General features: G+C 33.9%; 1 protein-coding gene and 1 non-coding gene across 4 annotated transcripts in view; one reads left to right on the top strand and one right to left on the bottom strand.

Annotated features, from left to right (window-relative positions):
• ADGRL4 (adhesion G protein-coupled receptor L4) overlaps positions 1-17,483 on the top strand; it is a 121,928-nt gene that overhangs the window by 73,671 nt on the left and 30,774 nt on the right. For all 3 annotated transcript variants that reach the window (XM_032647622.1, XM_032647629.1, XM_032647638.1), the window contains 9 exons: positions 296-442; positions 912-982; positions 1,930-2,109; positions 2,217-2,400; positions 3,832-3,948; positions 7,801-8,006; positions 13,574-13,747; positions 14,966-15,169; positions 17,259-17,479. In XM_032647622.1, coding sequence (XP_032503513.1) covers positions 296-442; positions 912-982; positions 1,930-2,109; positions 2,217-2,400; positions 3,832-3,948; positions 7,801-8,006; positions 13,574-13,747; positions 14,966-15,169; positions 17,259-17,479 — 1,504 coding nt within the window. The remainder of the gene's footprint in view (positions 1-295; positions 443-911; positions 983-1,929; positions 2,110-2,216; positions 2,401-3,831; positions 3,949-7,800; positions 8,007-13,573; positions 13,748-14,965; positions 15,170-17,258; positions 17,480-17,483) is intronic.
• On the bottom strand, positions 1,088-1,195 carry LOC116745701. The gene has a single exon (XR_004347528.1). It is a non-coding gene; the product is annotated as a U6 spliceosomal RNA (small nuclear RNA).

Genomic DNA, 17,483 nt, shown 5'->3' with positions numbered 1-17,483 from the left:
GAGCGGCTGGGCCCGTGAGCCATGACCGCTGAGCCTGCGCGTCCGGAGCCTGTGCTCCGCAATGGGAGAGGTCACAACAGTGAGAGGCCCGCGTACCACACACACACACACACACAAATATATATATATATATATATGCAGCTAAGTTTGCTCTGTCATTTTCCAAATGATGGAATTTTTCTTGTTATCTTGTAAAATTCTATATGAAATCACTAACTCTATGTAATACTATTATCAACAAGGTAGCAACTATACGAGCACTAAATTAAAATTTTAATTTTTCAAATATTCCCAGATATAGATGAATGCAATGAATCATTTGCCTGTGGAGATCATGCAATGTGTGAAAATGTGGATGGTGGATATTACTGCTCCTGCAAGGAAGGTTATACATCCACAGGAAACTCACAGTTCACACCTAATGATGGCACTTATTGCCAAGGTAAATTATATTGTTATATTTTATGTATTATCAAAGCACCATATAAAATATGTACTACACAGTTGTGAAGTATCAAAGAGCTACATCTTCCAAGAAATGTGCTAGTATTCCTTTATCTATAAAATGGAATAAGAAAAGTTACAGTTTTATTTAATGGAAGATGTAGACCACATGTTTTATGTAATTACCATACCCTGTTTCCTTAGGGTAACTACAATATTCTATTTTCCATAAAATATTGCATTTTAATGAATAAAAATAAATGAATTTTTATTATGAATAAAATTTTAAAATAATGAATAATGAAAAAAATTTAAATGAATTTTCATGAATAAAATAAACAAAAATGAAACTCAAATGTTAAGAATGTTTTTAATGTCTAAATAAGTGAGCAAAATCACTGAAATAAATATAATTATCTTAGGAAAAATATTTTTTAAGACTTAATATATAATCTTTTTTTCTACAGAAATTGTGAATCCAGACTGCCATTTAGATAATATCTGTATTGCGGCGAATATTAATAAAACTTTAACAAAAGTGAGTAAAGGTATTGAATTAAAAATACGTTCTATTTTGACATTTTGGTTTCAGTTTAATTCTTTCCAAAGTCACTTCTTTTATTTTTTTTCTTTTTTTTTTTTATAAAATATGGAACGCTTCACGAATTTGCGTGTCATCCTTGTGCAGGGGCCATGCTAATCTTCTCTGTATCGTTCCAATTTTTAGTATATGTGCTGCCGAAGTGAGCACTCCAAAGTCACTTTTTTTAAAAGAGTAACAAGCAGTTGGTCTTCATGTAGAGTTGAAACTGTTTACGTATAGAGATCTAAGTACTTGATAGGATTAATTTGAAAATCCCCAAAGTACTGAAGAAGACCTACATATTTAATTTAAGTTACTTTTTCACTATTCAGTAGACTGAAAAGTTATTTTCAACATGTAAAGAAATTGGATGGATAAAATAGTAAAAACACACTTTGACCCCAGACCATTTTCAAATTCTAAGGAGACATAGCTGAATGCAACTAGATTTTGTACACCAAAGTAAATACTATTTTAAAGAGTAAACAAAGTAGGACATTCATAAAATTACTGTCCTGAGATTAGAAGTGTGAGTCTCACATGACTCATTAACAATGAGGTAAAAGCACATTGCCATTTTATCATGTAAAAAAATTTATCTGGTTAATTAAAATCTAATTCAAATTAAGTTATAATGTATTTTAATTAACTTTAACATGATAAATTCAAACATGTATTGCCTTTCTGAAGTAAATTCTATGCCTTTTAAGCTATTTGCTAATCCTTTGTAAATAATTTCAGGTTTCATTGCTTTGTGTTATGGTTTAGGTGTAATCTGATAACTTATTAATGTATAAGAGAAAAAAAAAACTCAGAACATATTTATCATGCAACATTTATTCTTGAAAAGATCTAGTAGTGCTTTAAACTGGTTTCCTTTCTCTGGGCTCATTTTTGTTCAGATTAGGCACATAGAAGAACCTGTAGCTTTGCTACAAGAAGTCTATAGAAATTCTGTGAAAGATCTTTCACCGACGGATATAATTACATATATAGAAATATTAGCTGAATCATCCCCATTACTGGGTTATATGAATAGCACGAATTCGGCCAAGGACACCCTTTCTAATTCAACTCTTACTGTAAGTATGTTGAGCTTTAACTCATAATTGAGGCTTAAAATTTTCCTTACATTTGTGATTAATGTAAAAGTCCAACATTTTTAAAAGATACACTTTTTTTTCAACAGGAATTTGTAAAAACTGTGAATAATTTTGTTCAAAAGGATACATTTATAGTTTGGGACAAGTTATCTACAAACCATAGAAGAACTCATCTTACAAAACTGATACATGCTGTGGAGCAAGCTACCTTAAGGCTATCTCAGAACTTTCAAAAGACCACTCAGTTTGATACTAATTCAAGTGATATAGGTAAGAAGCCAAGGTCAATTTCAAAGCAATCGAGTTTTCCACACAAGCCACTCTCAAAAGAGAAGAAAAGTCTTTAAAATATTGTTAATTAAACTGGCAGTTGTTTTATCAATGTAGACATGAATGGTGATGCATATCCCAAAAGTAGTTATGAATGAAGTGTGAATAAAAAGGATGAGTGCCTAAGATTTGCCACCTACTTATAGCCTCCACCTTTTTCTATCTCTGAACTGTTTAGCATTTAAATGCTCAGAGACCATTACTCCCTTGTCATCTCATGACTTGGTAGGATCTGTGTTGACCGATCATAGTACAGACAGATTTTCTGGATGTAGTATATTTCATTTTTTTAAGTTTAATTTTTTTTGAAGTATAACAGAAAAGTGCACATGTCAAATGAATATAACTTGACAAATTTTCACAAAGTGAACACGTCTGTATAAACAGCACCCCAGAAGACCCCTCATCCCCCCGGCAGCCACTCCCTGCCCCATAAAGATTATACCATCCTGACTTCTAAAACCATACCATGAGCATAATTTTTAGTGTCTCTGCAATAGTCTATGGATAGATCACATTTTATGTAACCATTCCCTGTTTTTCTAATGTTGAACGTTGAAGATGTTTATTTTTAACGTTGAAATCCTTTAGGCGTATATCTTTGCCCTGAATGTAGTATATTTAAATTTCTCATTAGGAATCCTTTGCCTTTCGATAATATAAAGTAATTAGCATAGCAAATTGGAATGTTTCCTGCTTTATGAAATCTCATACTTAACACATTAAGAATCTGGATCAAATTGAGGCTGCCTGTAAAGTTGTTCTGAGGAAACAAAGTACACTTTCTGCAGTAATCATTGCATATACACCCCTATTATATTTCTGGTTGTTATCCTGCTGTGCACCTATAGATATACAAAAATCATTAACTCATCGGGATTCACCAGTTACTCAAAATTAAGGTAGCAAACATTGTGACCATATATAGGAGCCTAAATTTCTATGATGTTCCTGCATGAAAAAGGTGAAAATGCACCAGGTAAGGAAATTATTATTCAAGAATTTAAGTCAATCACTCTGTATATAATAAATTATATTGTAGATATCATCCTCTAATACATTGTAATTGCTTGTCTGCTTTAGTAATTATGATTTATAACTTCTTTGTGTACATACATATTTTCTTTTATTTTATTCAATAAAGTTAGAATTAAACCATGAATGCTATAGTGAAATCAAACAAATAAACTTGAATCAGATTTTTAAATACAAATTATAATGTCCAAACATCATGTTCAGAATATGTTCATTCTACCTGCCATAATTAAGAAGTTGAAATATAACAATGATGGATGAAATTGTCTCTAACTAAATAAATACATTGATTAAACTAATTTCAGAGAATTTATTATTTTCATGATTTTGTTTCAGCTCTCAAAGTTTTCTTTTTTGATTCATATCACATGAAGCATATTCATCCCCATATGAATATGGACGGAGATAATATAAAGATATTTCCAAATAGAAAAGCTGCATATGATTCAAATGGTAGGACTTTGACAATCTTATATACAATATTTCAATGTTTTGCAATAAATACCATACAGTTGATTGTATCATATGTGCATATAACTTGTGTGGTTTTCTATAGAAAAATATTTTATGTTTATACACAGAATTTCTGTATTTATATTTGAGATTTTCATTATGATAAAAATACCTGGGTAGAATTTTAGCTGATGATACCTAGATCCTTCTTGTCCTCGATCCTCCAACTCTGTAACTGTCTAATAATGTTAAGATCCCAGTGGAAATATACAAAGGAACTGTGATTTTATTCCTCATTTTGCAGCAGTCAGATGCTATAATTTTCATAGAGTTCTTCTAATATTTCTTCTTCAGTAATCCTTCATATTCCTCCTTGTAAGACTGAATTTGGGATTGTATGAGGAAGATGAATAGAGGTAGTGTTCAAAAAGGTAGAAAGGGGGCTTCCCTGGTGGCGCAGTGGTTGAGAGTCCGCCTGCCGATGCAGGGGACACGGGTTCGTGCCCCGGTCTGGGAAGATCCCACATGCCGCGGAGCAGCTGGGCCCGTGAGCCATGGCCGCTGAGCCTGCGCGTCCGGAGCCTGTCCTCCGCAACGGGAGAGGCCACAACAGTGAGAGGCCCGCGTAACGCATTAAAAAAAAAAAAAAAAAAAAAAAAGGTAGAAAGTTATTGTTTAAGCGTGGATTTCTCTCCCATTCATTTCTTAGTTTTTGTACACTAAACTCTTCAGCTAAACTAAAGGCAGGATTTCTTAAGAAATGGGACCAGAGAATGCTAGTACTAGCAAGTGACTTTACGATTATCTAACCTAATGGCCTCATTTTATGGATAATGGAACTAAGGCACAAGAAGCTAACGGGTTTGTCTCTATGTACATCAACAGATAGTACAGAACTAAGACTTGAAGAGAAGGAGGTAACAAAGAAATCAGCCCTGACCAGCTTTCCCTTGTCACCTAACCACAGGCAAACTAGAAGCTGCTATTTTAATTTAACCATTTATCTGCTCTCGTAGTGCAATGCACTTAGAAAAAAAAAAATCTCTGCTGATAATAGAATTGGTGCTGTTCACATATAGGTCAAATATATTACCTATAAAACATGAATTATAATATTTTCACAAAGCATTGTGGATGGTCATACGTACAAACGGAAAATATATACAATAACACACATATGTCACTTTTACAGACATCACTTCATTAAAAAATATGTTGTCTTTACTGTTAAAAAGCTTGTTGCACATTCCCTCTCAGAATACCATCTTTTTAAAAAAAATTTTACAGCACTAATGTGGGAATTTTTTTCTAATCCATTGATATTATCCTTTCCATTTTTTCTTGTCATTATTTATTCAAAAGTAAGAAACAGATGGCCATAAAAAACAAAAATAACTAAGCCATACTGCCATTGAACCCATGGCTCTTACCCCATTACATCATATTCTAATTAACCAAGCACACACGTAATATTTAGGAGCAAATCCAAAGAATGTGTTAAACTGTTGTATTTTCAAAGACAATTTGAGTAGTATTTGGAAGTTGAGAATAAAGACATTGAAAATACTTATCATAGTGACAGATGATGAAATTGTCATGGAATTAATATCTTGAAGAGATCGTGTCTTAGTGTATGGTAGTTTTGTTACATTTCATAATCACGCATGCAAACGCTGACATTTGAAAGGGACAGTAATATCAGCTCTCAAGAAAGCAGAGGGAGAAAATTTATTTTCCTCAAGGTTGAATCTTCAAAATAAGGACAAGTGTAAGAAACTGATCAAACCCACTCAATGATGTCTACATGTGATTATTCATTTATTGACAAACTTCCTTAATAAAAACATTCATTAGTTAAAAGCTGCATAGTATCATTAGGAGGAAAATAAGGGTGGCACAGATGGATTTTTAATCTTTTTTATATACTGAATTTTAGTGCCTATTATTAGTGAATGAACCCCTAGTTTACTGAAAATAGGTACAGATCTGATATGAGAGTTAAAAGCTAGATCAGGCCTAGAATTAGTGAGAAATCATGGGAATTAAAATAGGTTCCAAATGATTTAAAAAGAATGAACAAATACTGGATCAATATTCAGAAAAAGATTAAAAAGGGATTTTGGACCGTTCTACGTGGCATGAGTCTCCTTTTACCCAAAGTCAAAAACTGATGTTAAATAAATATTTTCCTTTAGAAAGTATCAGAGTGATAGATTTTTAAATCCACGTTATCTCTTTGGTGCTTCATTTGATTTTGGACCACCCACTACTACAACCTCTGAGAAGTTGCTGTTGCATGAACTGGTTCATTAGCTGGACTAAGAGGTTTACCAGGTTCTGCTTCCATCCCTGGTCTGTCCATAGCACATGCTGGGCTAGTTGTCATCTGGAGCCATCACAATTTCACTAGCCCAACCATGTTATACTTACATTATTTTTTTGATACAAGTTTTCTGGGCTGGCAGTTTAGGAAAATGTGTAATGTATCTGAATTTCAGCAAGGCTCTTAGCAGTATCTTGGGGTGCCTTTTTATACTAAGATAGAAAATGTGAATAGTGACACATTTTTGCAACTTCTAGCTCACATAACCATATCCAAAGAATAGTAGCTATTAGTGTGATATTGTGATGTGGATGGTTCCAGCATTATATCACAGACCTTTGTTTTTGATGACATTATCAACATTTGTATTAATGATTTTGATTAATTTATGCTTTTCAAATTATTTGCTGGTGTCACAAATTTGAGGGAAAATGAATATGATAGAGTTCTTCCTAATTTGTCCAAGTATCTAAAGCAAACATATAACATTTCTAGTTAATAAGTATAACAATAATCATATTAATATAGCATCTTAAATTTTATGGAAGACTATCGTATAATTTCATTTGGTCTCCACCTTATCCTAGTAAATAGCCAGAGGGAATATCACTACCACCATGTTATACATGAGAAAACTCAAGTTTACCCAGGGACACACAAGTAGGAGAAATGACTAAAACCAGAACTTCTAACTCCAAGAGTAAATTCTGAATATAAATTCCTCAATTTACTGTCCGTAATTCTGTACAACAGAGAAGGAATGTGACCTAAGTGACAACAGGAATTTTAAAAGATAATAGTTGTCCATGTTGAGTTGTTCACACACACTTAATATCAGTGATAATGAGCTGCTGATAATGATCTCAAAAACCAAGGCAATTTGAGATCCGTTAAAATAGGTGTAGTGTCCAGGCTAAGGGAAAAATAGGCACGTGATAGTCTATACTGATCAGGTAACATTTCTAGTATCTGGTTATGTGCTGATGTGCTGCATTTGGGGAGTGTCAGGGGTTCAAATAAATGGCTGCCTCGAAAGGCAATAAATTCCCTATGCTGTGTCGACATAACTATATGTCATGAATTTAAAGAGGAAGCATTTCAGTGGGCATGATGTTGAACTCAGTGGCATCTCACAACTCTTTCAATTCTAAACTTTCCTAATACTGTAAATCTGTGATAATTTTCTCCCAATATCTTTCTAATTCATATATTTTCCCAGCAAAGTAGTAAGTCAAAATTTTATTTTTCAAGTGAATATACTTTACTCCTTGGTTCTTAGTCAGCACTTGGATGTAAATTTATCTAGGACTATTTTTCTCCTAAATATAGTCTGTGCCAAGGGAATGCTACAGTCCACAATCAGTTTCAGAGTCACAGAGGTCAGAGAATATGTCTTAATATGGTTGGATGATGTAAGCATAGATATATTATGACCCACATTTCAGTATCTGGGAATTCGTATGACTCCCTTTGGTCAATTTTTATGTTTATTTTAAGAATTTCACTGAATACACTTATTTGATTGACAGGCAGTGTTGCAGTTGCATTTTTATATTATAAGAGTATTGGTCCTCTATTTTCATCGTCTGACAACATCTTATTGGAACCTCAAAGTTATGATAAAGCTGAAGAGGAGGGAAGAGTCATCTCTTCAGTAATTTCAGTCTCAATTAGCTCAAACCCACCCACATTGTATGAATTCGAAAAAATAACATTTACATTAAATCACATAAAGGTAAGTTGTGTTTCTGTTGACTATTGATTATAATTGTGAAGCATTCAGAGAAATGAACATGTTTTTGTAGTGTCACTTTAATTGTATGTGAGTTCTTGAGTTTAAAAATGCAAATTCAAAATTGAAATAAAAGAGTAAAGTGGTTTCAACTAATTTTTCTATAAAATATTTTTGTACTTTCAGCGCTCTTTAAATTTTATAATAAATACCAAAGAATTTTATGTATTTGATTATCTGAAATTAAGCTACAATTTAGTTTTATTTTTAAGTACATTGTTCATTTTGGAAGTCTCCGGCCCTTCAAGGAAGAAGTTATAAAAAAGTATTAAAGAGATAAATGTTACTTGTATAATGAGGGAGGTGTTTGGTTAATTGTCATATAAAATAATACTTGCAGGGATTTGGGTGCCGATTAAAATAAAATCATAGAGAAGTTCATAATATTTCATAAAGAAATTATCTGAGAACACTTTACTCTTTTATTGTTATTCTAAATCTTTTTTCAAACCCATGTATAATTAAAACTATACAATAAAAAAAAAATGATTAGAAATAACTAAGTATTTAGGGTTTTTATAGACCTAAAAGTGAAGGGGAAACTCAAAATCATATTGTTTGCTGCATTTTTACAGTTAATGGTTTGTTGGGCTTTCAATTGAATTTCAATCCTAGTACATAATTAAAGTGCCTCAGAAACTCTATTTGGAGAACCTTGAAGCTGGGCAATTGTATTTGCATGTTTATGGGAAACAGGGGATTAAAAGAACATATAGTCAGCCCTCCGTATCCACAGGTTCCACATCCATGAATTCAACCAAACGCAAATGGAAAATATTCAAGGGACAAAATTCCAGAAAGTTCCAAAAAGCAAAACTTGAATTTACTGCAGCCCGTCAACTATTTACATAGCATTTACATTGTATTGAGTTTTATAAGTAATCTAGAGATGATTTAAAGTATACATAAGGATGTGCATAGGTTATATGCAAATACTACTCCATTTTACGAAAGTAACTTGAGTATCCGTGGATTTCGGAATGCGCAGGGGCCCTGGAATCACTCCCCTGTGAATATCGAGGGGCCACTCTATATGCTTCCATACAGTACAAATGTGTCACTGTAAAGACAGACATCTGATGTAGAGAGAAACAAAATGTATAGAAATTGCAAGTAAATAGTAGGTCAAACCTAAACAATGGTGGGCATTCTGTTGAGGGAAAAAGAAGGTGTGAAATGTTTTAAGAATGGAAACTAAATTTAGATATTTTCAGATGCTAAATGCAAATGACCTTTTGATACTAGAAAACAAACATTGTTCTTTTACATGGTCTTATGGTTTTTCTACAGTTTTTACCAGTGGAATGTTTTGGCAGCTGAAGAGGTGCCAAGGACAACCCACTTCTCCCATCTCTGTTTGACATAGCAACAAAACAAAACACACATTTACACAAGAGTTCTTCACCATACTTAATGAGAAAACTTGATTGTCCTTAATCTTCTTCTCTGTTCAAATTATTTTCCCATTCAAAGCAATGACCACTCTGAAATTTCATCTCTTTCCTCTGACAATACATTTACCTAATCAATTGCTTCCCTCTGAGAATAAAATTTGGATACCATTTTATTCTCTAGGAAAATTAAAGTTATTTCATATGTAACACCTTCCACTTCCTGATTCCCTGATAATTGCAACTTCACCAACTAGTATATACTTCATTACTGTAGAGAAATATTAATTATAGTTGTTATAATAATACAGATAATAATAATGATAATAATTATAGCAACCAATACTTTAATAATGCTTATATGGAAACATGCTTTGCTCTAAGTTATTTACTTTAACTCCCACAAGAACCCTATGAGGTATGTACTGTTATCTCCATTTCACAGATGAGGATACTGAGACTCTGAAAGATTAAATGCCTTGCCCGTGGTCACTCAGTAACAACTGGTAGAACAAAGTTTCATACCCACAGTTTTTCTCCAGAATCCATTCTTCCACAGCTAAGATACTCTCCTGCCTGATGCTGTTCTCTGAATCACTCCCCCACCTACCTCCCAAGAAATTAAGCTTTGTCCATTACCTCAACTTTCCTGGATGTCTCCACATTGGTCCCAGTGTCTCAGCTAACAAATAGGCTGAAGTTTCTGGCCTCCTACAAAATGGGAGAGCATTTTCCATTGACCCTCTATCTCTTTCACCCCAAACTTAATAACTCCTCTTATTTTTTTAAGCTTTTAAAAAATAGATATGATCTATTGCCTTCATCTATAGAAAATGTGGATTTAATTTTCTTATACATGTCCTCCCCTGTGATCCACACACTCCCCCAACTATTCATCCTCCCATGCTTCATCAAATTTTGGGTTAAATCAGTTTTCAATGTGTTATACACAGCTGAATCATGAGGCTGAACAATTTTCCTGGTGTTAGTAAATTTCCTTAATTTAGCTTGCTTAGATTTCTATTTATCCATTACTAATTAGTCCCCAAACTTTCTGACAGTACTATAAATCTCCTTATAAAACATTCAAATACATAAGATTATCAGCTAAATTAATGTTCTGGAGACATCCTTGTTAGGCCTCTGTGAACTTGATCCTGTCTGGATGGTCTACCCTTTGCCTTCTGTATAGCTATCAGCCTGGACATCTCTGTCACCGTCATCCTGGGCATGCAACTCTCCTCTCTTCTGTGTCAGATTCAATGTTTCCTTGAACCAACGATTCCTCTTTCTTGGTTTATCTCTATATTTTGGTGGCATATTCTCCAGTGACTCTTGAGAAAGGTGCCCAGAAAGTCAAGTTTTTGAGCTCTTGCATTACCTTTTTAGCTAAGTATATACTATATTTCTATCTTATCCGTACACTTAGATAAATTCCATGGTATAGAGTTATAAATTGTGAATAATTTTTTCTTCAGAATTTTCTAGACCTTGCTCATTTTTTTCTAGCTTTCCAGGTTAACCTGGGGAAGTTTCATGCAATTAATATTTTACTTAAAATTTGCATTCTTTTGCAAGTGATCTGTCTCTTTCTCTCAAACTTTTGAGATCTTATCTTTATTCTCAGGATTCAATCAAAGATGAACCTTGGTGTGGATCTTTCTTTATTAATTGTACTAGGCATTTATGTGAGTCTGTTCAGTCTGAAAATGTATGGTCTTCAGTTTTAGGGAATTTTCTATTATTATTTCTTTGCTAATTTCTTCCTCTCCAGTATCTCTGGTCTCTTCTCTTGTTATTCTTATGTAAATATTGGACTCTCCAACTGAGCCTCTAAGGTCTTTTTTTTTTTTCATTTTAAGTTTTCCTTTACATTTTTTTTTCCTGCTAACATATTTTATTTCTACTTTATACTTAATTATAACAGAGCACCCTTATTTTTTGAACTCTACTTTTGTTTCATGGGTGCAGTATTTCTCTGTGGTAGTATTTATATTTAAAAAAAAACCTGTGTTCTACTCCCTACATTATTTTGCTCGTGATTTCCTCTGTTTGGCTTGTTGGCTTTTTGTTCTTTGTCTTTCATGGTAGAGTGTGTCCTCGGAGGTCTGGTGGTTCATGGCCATCCACCCATATCTAATAATGAGACATTTGAAAGATGATTGTGTGTTCAGGTGGCTTGTGGCAGTGGTGTGCCTCCCTAGAGGGTTATCATCAGGCTAGTTTCTGGCCATTGCACTGGAAGATCCTGAAGACCACTACCTAAAAGTCATTTCTCTTCGGCCTTTAGTTTCTCAGAAACCTTTTAGTCTCATGCCTAAAGACAGAAGCTCACTACAAGGATTAGGAGGATAAAAAGAAAGTGGTGGGCAATGGTGGGTGCTCAGCATGTAGACAGACCCTCACTTAACCCCTGTTTTTTGAGTGATGCACTCTCAGCTGACTCTAGTTCCTCAATTCTAGAGTCTTTCTGGCTCCTCTAGCTTATCTGTGTGTTTGTTTTTTTAACAAGAGTGGGATTGGGTATTTTCCTGGCAGTTTTGGGGCAACTGGATGTAGAGTTTCAATTTTCTTCACATAGCGTGACCTCTTTGAAAAATTTCTTGTCATCTCTCCAATTTTAGTTCAATCACTGTCTTCCTAGACTTACTCCAATCGAAATGGCCAGTGCTCCAACTATTGATCTAAGTGTTGGATTTTCTATATAGGCCATTAAAGCAACTGTCTAATTGTATTAAAATCATCTGGGCTTCTGTCATCCTTGAGGGCAGATGCTTTATCTTTTCAACTAAGAATCCGTGGCTCCTAGCACAGTGCCTATATTTGATACTCAACTAATATTTTCTTTAATGAATAGTTGTCTGAAGATTTGCATTTGGTTCTGTTTTACTCCACTTATCAATGATTAGTCTTGCATATTTTTTTTGACATCTCTTGGTCTCTCAACACAATACCCACTCACAGGGCTCTTTTGAGGATCAAATTAAACAAAGTAGGTAAGAAAGCACCTAGTTAACTATAAATTGTTATATAATTGTAAACAGTTTTTATTTCTACAAGACACAAGCATAGGTATACAGCATTCTATGAGTAACTTATTAAAACTTACAGTGCATTAAGTATTGTGTTATGATTAGTTAATATTAATATATGATAAGGAGAACTCTGCTATTTATTGAACAACCTTCCTGTAGTCTATTTGATCAGCCCCTGTCTATCTCTGATCTTACACTCAGTACCCTTTACCTCATTCATTGCTTGAACTGCATTGGCATCTAGATGTTTCTGGAAGACCTTCATTGAGTCTCACTTCAGAGGTTTTCCATTTTCTATTCAAGCTGTACGGAACCCTCTGTTCCCAAGTCTTTAGGACTCACACTCTCACTTAATTGAAGTATTTGCTTAAATGTCATTTCTTAGGAAAAGCCTCCTCAGATTACTTCTGTTCTCCTTTCCCTAGCTTATTTATTTTGTTTAATAATTTCTTATCTCCTCATTAGAATGTAAGGTCAATAACGGAAACACGGAGCTTCCCTGGTGGCGCAGTGGTTGAGAGTCCGCCTGCCGATGCAGGGGACACGGGTTCGTGCCCCGGTCCGGGAAGATCCCACATGCCGTGGAGCGGCTGGGCCCGTGAGCCATGGCCGCTGAGCCTGTGCATCCGGAGCCTGTGCTCCACAACGGGAGAGGCCACAGCAGTGAGAGGCCCGCCTACCGCAAAAAAAAAAAAAAAAAACGCAAACACTTTTTTTGTTTTGTTCAGTGCTGTATTTTTAGCACCTGGATCAATGACTAATATCTAGTGTATATCCAATAAACATTTATCGAAGATAATGAGATATGTCATGCACCATTCTAAATGACCTACATGATCTCAATTGACAATAATTCTCACAAATGCATGACACAGGATTGATAAAATATAGCATGATTGCAGTATAAACTTCAGTTTTTTCACACAACAGTAGCATTCACTTATTAGCATTGATTTTATGCTTTACTTTTTAGGCATGGTTTTAATTATATTGCTATGCAAAATGGTATTTTAAATATAACCAAAACGATGTCGTATGTGTAAATTTTTCTCTTTTTCCTGTCAGTAAAATGTCTCTTTTTCAGACCACAGATAAGTATAGGAGTCAATGTGCATTTTGGAACTACTTACCTGACACCATGAATGGCAGCTGGTCTTCGGAGGGCTGTGAGGTGACATACTCAAATGTGACCCACACCTCATGCAGCTGTAACCACCTGACACATTTTGCAATTTTGATGTCTTCTGGTTCTTCTATTGTAAGCCAATTTTCCAATTCATATTTATAAATCTGTTTTTTCTTCTTCTTTATGTCATTCAAGAGAATATTTAATTTTTATATGTTTTCTTTGGGTATAAATAGCATATTTAATTTACTGATACAATCTCAACATTACCTTTTTTTTAGTCTTTCTTTTCTTACCTGCCTTCTATGACATATCTAGTTTGGATCTTTGGTTATTCTTAGTGTAAGACTTACCTAATCTATAATATCTAGTAGATTGTGTATTAAATATCTATCCATTGACTCTTAGTTTTTAATGCAGCTTTTAAGGACCATTTATACATTTTAAAGTATCATGGACTTCAAGGGCTTTTGCCTTTGTATTGAAAGTTTATTTTTACTGATGACAAATTCATTAAAAATATTTGATACCTGGTCAATAAGTATTAGCACATTCATAACAAAATACCATGTTTTAATAATGTAGAACCCCACAAGATTTTTAAACATGAAAAATCTTTCTAAGGTGAATAGCTTCATAATATGTATTTTATATCAGTAATATCTTGCTTTTACATTATATAGGTTTTTATTTTATATCCTTGTATTGGAATCTTTAGATTACAGGCTCATTTCCATACAATACTTAAAATCCATCAAATACATATCATGATTAAATAAATCTGCCTAACCCTAATGTCAGTAACAAAGATGATTTTTTTTCTGAATGTTAAATAAAGATGCCTCTTAAAACCATCTGGTTAGAGTGAAACCATCCTTTCCAATTTCAAAGTCTCGCAACTATACTGTTTTGTTATTCTACATATTCAGCATTTCTGATACCTTTGTTTAATGTGTTTAAATGAATTACTGCATAGAAATTACTTGTTCTTACCACTGATAAAGCTGCTTTAATTAACCATTTTCACATTACAATAATGAATTGCCTTTCTAATATCAAGAAACTGATGGTGATAACATTGTTAAACCATGTACTAATATATACTATGCTTAGGGAAAAAAAAATCACTAATTACAGAACTTTTAAAGTGCTACCTGATTTATATCAGATTTTCTGAATGTTGAACATTTTCAAAAGTACAAAATGTTCTCATCTAAATGCACGTTTGTATTTTTACATTTTAGGAACAGTTTAATGTTTCACCAAAAAGGGAAGTTCATTATATGTTGTAGTTCTTTTGATGAGCTACTGAGTTATTCTTTTAACAGTTGTATTATTATTTTCCCTTAGGGTATTAAAGATTATAATATTCTTACAAGGATCACTCAACTAGGAATAATTATTTCACTGATTTGCCTTGCCATATGCATTTTTACCTTCTGGTTCTTCAGTGAAATTCAAAGCACCAGGACAACAATTCACAAAAATCTCTGCTGTAGCCTATTCCTTGCTGAACTTGTTTTTCTTGTTGGGATCAATACAAATACTAATAAGGTATGTAGATCTCCCTTACTCTCTACTTTTATTTTCTAAATTTTTACTTTCCTAAATATATATGTCATAGAAACATGAATTGGAATTAAGGGCTTAATGGGGCAAATACTCGATATACTTTGTTCTTAAGGTGGTTTCTAAGTTTGAGAATGCTAATATATCTGAACAACTTGCTTAGTAATTCCATTAACCACAGTGGCCCTCATTATGATGAACTGCAAAAACTTGTCAACAAACTGAAGAAATAACCTTATTTTGTTTTTTGTTTTGTTTTGGTTTGTTTTTCCATGGGCGTTAAACAAAAAGAGGGGAGAGAGAGGGGAGAGAGAGAGAGTTGGAAAAAATGTTTATCTCAAGACAGGGATGGAACACAAAAGTGGCTAAGGTTCATAGGTTGAAATATGATGAATTAGCTCAACCTAGTAAAGGCACTTTTCTAACCATTTTCCACCATTATTGATTTAGAGCCTTATCAAATAGTTCCCATCTTGAGCTAGTCTGGGTCATCCTCGAAGCAGACACTCAAGTGGGATAAAACAATCAATAAATTTATTAAGCGAAATGGCTGTGAGAGAAAATGGGAAGAGAGAGACTTGGAGAGCCATCAGACCAAGATGCAGGCCTGAGCCTGAGTGAAGGAAAGAAAGGTGAAAGGAAGAGTGAGTAGAAGCGCTTTACACAGCAGTGCAGTTCTAAGGAAAGCCCAGTTTGCCTGTCAAGGAGTCCTTTGAGAAGACCCTCAGCCAAAGTCACCCGGCAGGTCTCTCAAGAACAGGAATGTCTTGCTGTGCTCAGTCAACGGCTGTCAGCAGCCATCAGGGAACGTGAGCACATCAGTGGCTTTCCTGTATAGCAGCTGCAGCCCGCCCTGCAGCTGGAGACCAGAGAAGTGCATCAACATGGCTACAAAACATTAAATTGCCTCCATATTTCCATACTTACTAGTCATCTTTCAAGTACTGAGACTAACCATCAGTTATCAAGGTTTTCTTCTGAAGTAGATGCCATAAAGCACCTATTTTAAATAGCCTACAGAAGACTGTAAACTCCGTATGTTTTTGTTTGTTTGTTTTGCAGTGGTATTTATAACACGTGTCAATTCTGTGTACCTCCCACTATCCTCCAAAGCCCAATTCCTCCTTCAGCTTCACCCCACCATCATCCTCACCACAAAACTATTCGTTACAGTGTTTATTTTCAATTCTATTTCACCAGTGTTTATTTTCAATTCTATTTCACCTATCAAATTCTTCCCATTTTAAAGCCGTATTTCAAATCTCACTTCCTCACTGCAGTGTTTCCCAAATTTTAATCACCATCCCCAACCTTATATAGTACTCTCGAATATATTTTAGTAGGTAATCTCATTATGTTTCAATTATACTCTATTTTATTAAGTGCAGTATGTAAATGTTGTGTTATCCCACCAGTAATAGATTGTGTTAGTTCTGTTACTACAGAAGTGTATAACTATTACATTTTGTTATTTCCTATAAGCCTAACTCTAGTTCTAAGTGTGAAGTCAATACTAATAAATAATATTTAACTGAAATCCATCTCAAATTTACCTGATAATCTTGTAACTTCAAGTGATCATATAATGGATATTTTTGTAAAATATATCATCATTTGCCTGTTTTGTAACTTCAGTGCCTTCTCTTAATTATTTATAATGTTTTGTTTAACATAGTATTAGCAGTAATTTTCATTATTTGAGCATGATTAAGATAAAGGAAAGTAAAGGCAGCTCCAAAACAGAAATCAACTCAAATCATAACAGTTACTGTGAGATAATCATGTGACTAATCCACAATTTATCACATAATGTAAGTGTATAAAAAGTATAAATCTCTGGACGAGAACAGCAACTTAGGTCTATTACAGGACTGGTGAATGTTTCACATTGATGAAGCACAGTTCTTTTAAATCAGTTGGAAATGGTACAATTTAAAAAACTGACACTTGACAAGGATATTTTAATGTGACCAAGCATTATATAAAATGGCATAATTTATGGAGAAAGTCAAGATTTTATGTTACAATAATGTTAAAGTAAACATTGCTTATGGTTTCTTTCTTTGCTTTCTAGCTCTTCTGTTCCATCATTGCCGGGCTGCTGCATTACTTCTTTTTAGCTGCCTTTGCATGGATGTGCATTGAAGGCATCCACCTCTATCTCATTGTTGTAGGAGTCATCTACAACAAGGGATTTTTGCACAAGAATTTTTATATCTTTGGCTATCTCAGCCCAGCTGTGGTAGTTGGATTTTCAGCATCATTAGGATATAGGTATTATGGCACCACCAAAGTGTAA

This window comes from Phocoena sinus, chromosome 1 (assembly GCF_008692025.1).
Source record: "Phocoena sinus isolate mPhoSin1 chromosome 1, mPhoSin1.pri, whole genome shotgun sequence".
NCBI lineage: Eukaryota > Metazoa > Chordata > Mammalia > Artiodactyla > Phocoenidae > Phocoena > Phocoena sinus.
This window is presented reverse-complemented; position numbering and strand designations above follow the sequence as displayed.